Source organism: Cricetulus griseus, chromosome 7 (genome assembly GCF_003668045.3).
Source record: "Cricetulus griseus strain 17A/GY chromosome 7, alternate assembly CriGri-PICRH-1.0, whole genome shotgun sequence".
In the NCBI taxonomy this organism is placed as follows: domain Eukaryota; kingdom Metazoa; phylum Chordata; class Mammalia; order Rodentia; family Cricetidae; genus Cricetulus; species Cricetulus griseus.
In genome coordinates, this window is record NC_048600.1 from 100,828,163 (window position 1) to 100,834,162 (window position 6,000).

General features: G+C 40.0%; 1 protein-coding gene across 1 annotated transcript in view; it reads left to right on the forward strand.

Moving 5' to 3' along the window:
* The window catches only part of Hsf5 (heat shock transcription factor 5), a 47,041-nt gene extending 42,413 nt beyond the window's left edge, over nt 1–4,628 (forward strand). The window contains 1 exon segment of the mRNA XM_027426328.2: nt 2,428–4,628. Coding sequence (XP_027282129.1) covers nt 2,428–2,498 — 71 coding nt within the window. The 3' untranslated portion in view covers nt 2,499–4,628.
* Nucleotides 4,629–6,000: the final 1,372 nt, after the last annotated feature.

Below are 6,000 nucleotides of genomic sequence, written 5' to 3' on the forward strand. Positions count from 1 at the left end.
GAAGCAGGGCCCTCCCCTGTGTGTCTAGACTGAGAGAGTATCCTTCTATGTAGAATGGGCTCCCAAAGTCCATTCGTGTACTAGGGATAAATACTGATCGACTACAAGAGGCCCCATAGATTGTTGAGACCTGCTCTCAGACACCCATGTTCATGAAGTCTGGATCAGTCCCATGATGGTTTCCCAGCTGTCAGTTTGGGGACCAAGAGTTTTCCCTTGTTCAGGTCAGCTGTTTCTGTGGGTTTCATCAGACAGGTCTTGACCCCTTTGCTCATCCGTCCTCCTCCTCTGCATCTGGATTTCAGTTCAGTTCAAGGTTTCACTGTGGGTGTCTGCTTCTGCCTCCACCAGCTGCTGGATGAAGGCTATACGATGGCATATGAATTAGTCATCAATCTCATTATCAGGAGGGGGCATTTAAGGTAGCCTCTCTACTGTTGCTTAGATTGTTAGTTGGTGTAATCTTTGTAGCTCTCCAGACATTTCCCTGGTGTCTGATTTCTCTTTAAACCTATAACAGCTCCCTGTATTATGGTATCTCTTATCTTTCTCTCTTCTGTTCTTCCTCCAACTCAATCTCCCTGCCCCATCATGTCCTCCTCACCCCTCCTCTTCTCCCCTTCTCATTCTCTTAGTTCCCTCTCCCCTCCCCCCATGCTCCTAATTTGCTCAGGAGATCTTGTTCCTTTCCCCATCTCCAGGGGACCATGTGTGTCTCTCTTAGGGTCCTCCTTGTTTACCAGCCTCTCCGGCAGCCTGGGCTACTAGGAAAGTTTTTGGTTTGTTTTTAACATTTCTGCTTTTCTCTTGTTGTACAAATCTGTCTTTGGCCTCTGTGAATTTGCCTAATCCAAATATTTCATACCAATGCGGTCATGCAACATGGGGCCTTTGTGTCTGCTTGTCACATATCTAGCATAGTGCTTAGGAAAGTTCCTCCACATTGTGCACTAAACTATCTCACTACTGCCACCATCTCCTTTTTTTGTTTTACTTTTTTGAGACAGGGTTTCTCTCTGTATCTTTGGAGCTCACTATGTAGACCAGGCTGGCTTTGAACTCAGAGAACTGCCTGCCTCTGCCTCCTAGGTGCTGGGATTAAAGGTGTGCAACGATGGCCAGATCCAAGTTTCATCTTATTTTGAAGCCCAGTTACTAAAAAAAAAAAGGTTGTTGCTGTTGTTCAGTCTGTTTTCCCATGAGAGATCTGTACTTCCTTTAATAGTTTCTAGAATACACATATAGACTAAGCTTGCCTCAAACTTGTAGTAGGCTCTTACCTCTCCCTCTTAAGTGGTAAGATTACAGGCCTGTGCCTCCCCCCATGTCTCAAAATCTTAATTTTAATATTTTCCATTACCATATGCCTTGTTCTTGTCCTGATATGGAGCTGAAGTGTTTAGAAAATGATCATAATTGTTACTCCTACATCTTTTGGTTAGCTTTCAAAAATCCTGAGCCTCGGTTGCACTCCATACCAATTAAATGAAAATATCTGGAGGAGGGAGCCCCAGGCATTGGTTTTTTGAAGATTGCCAAATGATTCCAGTGTGTAACAAGGTGGAAACCACTGGCTTTCCTTACTAGCCATATAATAGCTTAGTTGCTCCACCTTCCAGTTATCAACTTATTTGTTAGGTAAAGTGAACTAAAATGACTTGTAGTAATGTATTTATCCACTTGAAAAATGTCCATGTTTATGTAAATGTATTACAGTTATCACTGTTTAAAAAAAAAAAAGTCCTGAACTCCTATTTGAGCTGACAACTTTTACTACTTTCCACTCCTGGTGAATCACTTGGCCTTTTGATTGCTGTCAGGGTATATGCCTTTTTCCTTACAGTTCAGGGGTGTTGTGTGTTTGTGTGTGTGTGTGAACACATGTAGGAGTTCGGTTGTGTTAGTAAACAACTCGCCTTCCTGTCCTTGCAACATAAAGGAAATGAAATTTTGTTTGTATGTGTATATTTCCATCCTAATTCCTTTTCACACTTTTTCTTTTAAGTTTTATTTTCTTGCTTGCTTGCTTGTTTTGAGACAGGATCCCAATGTAGCCTAGGCTACATGAGCTAAGTAGCTATGAGCTCTATGTAGGTATGGCTGGCTTTGAGCTCCCAACACTCCTGCCTGCACCTCCCAAGTGCTGAGGGTACAAACATGTGCCACCTCATCTAGCTATCCCTTTTAAATGTATAATAAAAGGCAATATTTTAAACTTTGTTGATCTGCTTGTATTCATACCTGAATCCATGCATGAGTGTTCTTTAAAGAGTGAGAAAAATGTCCTAAAACCGGGACCTTGGTGAAGAAGTGTAATTTATAGCCACTACACAGATTATCTATAGACAACTTGTCCTTGTGTGAAGACTTCTGTAGAAATCTGTTGCCTGGGAGGCTGAGAGTGAGTAAACAATCCTTTCTTTCTAGATCTTCATCTGCTGGTGGACGTGGCCTGCAAGCAGGAGCACTTTCCAAAGGAGGAAGAATTAAAAGAATGAGGAGGAATGGATGACAAATGTGACATTGTGCACTAGCCATAGCTGGAGGCAGACTAGTCTTGCACATGACACACTGTTGGGATTTTTTCAGTTCTGTTAAGGAAAAAAACGTATTTTTTGTTTTGTTGAGATTTTGTTAAATTGAAAATTGGGAGTTTGGTGTTTACTACAGCTGTTCAGTTCAGATTACTTACCTTGACAAACTGTTTAAACATCTAGCGGCCTTTTTTTTTTTTTTTCTTTTTTTCTTTTTTTTTTTCTTTTCTTTTCTTTTTTTTTTTTCTGCCCAGATTCCTTTCAAATGAAAAGTCCTGGCCTTCAAGAAGCATCTAAAATCTGCTGTGTTGATGGCACTGGAGCGGTGTGTGTGCTGAGTTGGGATGCCATTTTGAACTGTAGTCAGCACAATGTCGTCTGTCTCAAGTCACAGTGTGATCCTTTAGGGAAGATGGTGTGATAAACAAAGACATGTGAGGTCACCAATATCACAAGTCCAAGCGGGTCAGGAATTCCAGGGAGGAAGTTCTGGAAAAGGCTCATTTTCTAAGCGATTAACCAAGAACTTCTCTTGTTTCTGAACCCCACGTCCTGTTTCAGGAGCAAGGCATCCGGACTTGGCCCGTCCATCACACTAACAGCCTCTTGTTCTTTAATATTAATGGGAGCGTTTTTTCCATTTTCATGTCTTTCCTTAATTTGAATGATAAATTATCATAAATAGTAAGAAAGTTTTGTTAATATCACTTACATAAATGTCTTCTAAAGAAAAATATTTAATTTGTTTAATTATATTTATAAATGCTGATAGATTTAAAATTTTTAAAGCTTTGTATTTTTATTAACATTGCAGAATAGAAGGATTAAAGGGTACATGTGAAATTTTGTTTTTGAATGGTAAATGTACAATATGTGAACAAAAACACTGAGGTTTAACACAGTGTTTTCTTATTTTAGATTTTTACATTCAGCAAGTATAAATTCTTATCTATAGAAGGTATTGTGTGCAAATTTCGGGGGAAATTGCTTCATTGTCATTTACCAGAAGCTATGCTTTAATTTTTAAGAAGCAGTTTATATTTGAAATATTAAATGGCTTAAGCTTCTGAGACTTTTGGATAGTGGGGTAGACTGTCACCATTTTTTCTTCTCCCTATAGGACTGTGCATTTGAGTAGTAGGATTGTGGGACTCTTTTAAAGGAGAGGAGGGACATTTTGGGTGTCCAGTTTCTGTAGTTGATCCATGTCTACCAAATGACAGCAAGAACTTTTTCTGATTTGAGGTATTTTGACTAGAACTTTGTTGTCGGATCTGCCTCGATTTTCCTAATAAGCTGCAGAAACAAAAGGAAAGCATAAGAATTTAAAGCTAATGAACAAGAAACAGCACTTAATAATGGCGTAAGTACTGTATTTGCCATTGTGGATTTGCAGTCCATTTCTTGTATTGCACTGTGCCTTCTCAATGATTTCAGACCTAGATGCATTACAGAGCTCTAGCTATTTGGGAAAGGGTAAGCTTTGTATTGCTCTACAGTGACTCAGTTTAGATTGAAAGTAGGTTTTGATCCATCTAATTAGATTAGCTGGTGCTCATGTCTTGGGCACTTATTCATCCTTACTAGTAAGGCTTGAAAGATGAACTGATTATCAAGAGATCCACATCTCATATCCATGCCAAATATCTTGGCAGAGTATGTGAAAAGGAGACCCAGTTTCCTAATGAAGGAACTTTGCCTTTTCTGTCACATTGAAGGAGCTGGTAAGCTGTGTAGGTGATATTTTCCTCCCCTCCAAATGCCTTTCTTAGCCTGATGTGTATTAAAAGAGATAATACCTTTTGAGGAACGTGTGTCAAGCAGGAACCTTGGCACAGACATGGTTTCAGTGGTTTTAAGGCTTGATCAACGAAATGCCTTGATCAGCTTTCCAAACATTTTTATATATGAATACACCAGACAAAGGAGCTGGATCTCCTGCTCTACTCACATGCCTGGAACCTATCTCCTAAAGCCATCATCAGTGACTTGTGCAAATGGCAGCAGTACGGTGAAATCTGCACATGAACTAGCCAGTAGGGCCTGACACATACTAAGAAAGTTCCGGTCTAGCACCCCAGCAGTTCAGCACCTTAAGCACCAATCAGTTTCAATCAATAAATAATAAAGTGAATGTTCCAACTAGACCTTGTCTTGCTTGTTTTTAACTATTTAGTTTTTGGTAACCAGTAGAAAATTCAGTCATTGTGAGCATTAATGCTGGTGAACTTCAAAGACAATACATTCTGCTTTTCAAAAAATCCGATTTCTTTTCTCTCTCCTTTCCCCACTGCAGTTCTGGAGATGAATCTAGAGCCTGGCATGCATTCGAGGCAAGCACTGTACCTTGTCTCCCTTTTGTTTGTTGTTTTAAGATAAGGACTTGCTTGTAGACCAGGCTAGCCTTAAACCTGCCGTGCTTCTCTTGCCTTTTTTGTATCTAGAGTTCTGCATTTCAGGCGTGTGCCACTGTGCACAGTCCAATTTCATCTTCTTACTTTTTTAACATTGCCCTGAAGATGTAACTCAATTGGTAGTGTTCACGGAGCCCCGGGCTTATCATCAGCACCACAAAAAGCAGATATGGTCTTGTTACCTGCAGTCCCAGAGGCTGATGCAGGAGAACCAGAACTTCAAGGTTGGCTACGTAATGAGTTTGAGGTCAGCCTGGGATACATAAGACCAAGACACTGTCACAACAAAACAAAACAAAAAAATCAAAAGTTGTCCAGACCCTTAAAAATTATTTTTAATAATGATCAAAAATTTAAATGTTGCCAGGCGGTGGTGATGTATGCCTTCCAATCCCAGCACTCGGGAGGCAGAGGCAGGCGGATCTCTGTGAGTTCGAGACCAGCCTAGTCTACAAGAGCTAGTTCCAGGACAGCCTCCAAAGCCACAGAGAAAACCTGCCTTGAAAGAAAAAAAATTAAATGTTTCTAACAATGAGGACAAGTTTTATCCATATTTTACAGAATCCTGGGTTTTAGAACAGGATGAATAGCCAGTCAGTAACCAGTCAAAGCTGACAGGACAGGAAGGATGGTCGTTAAGGATGATCGCTCTTGTGTTAAGACTTAGTTGAGGCTGAAGATGCTCTCAATGGAGAACACTTCCTAGCATTCACAAGGCTCTGGATTTAACCCTCAGCACACAAAAAAGAAGTAAGATGGGCTTTCCACCACCACAGCAATGCCAGGCTGATGATGATTCCAGGGAAGTTCTATGGCATATCAAACCTAATTTGAATAATATGTTTTCTTGCTTGTCATTTTGGTGGTCTAAATGAACAATAGATTATTAGTGCCCCAAACAAAGTACATAAAGCTGTTTGGCTTGACCCTAAGTCTTTTATGGTCCCAAGTTCGTGATAAATTTTGTCATTCCTAGATTGCAGAATTTCCTCAACAGAAATCGAACATGTTTATAATCTTATTTTTCAACTAAATATGTATGTTAACTATTA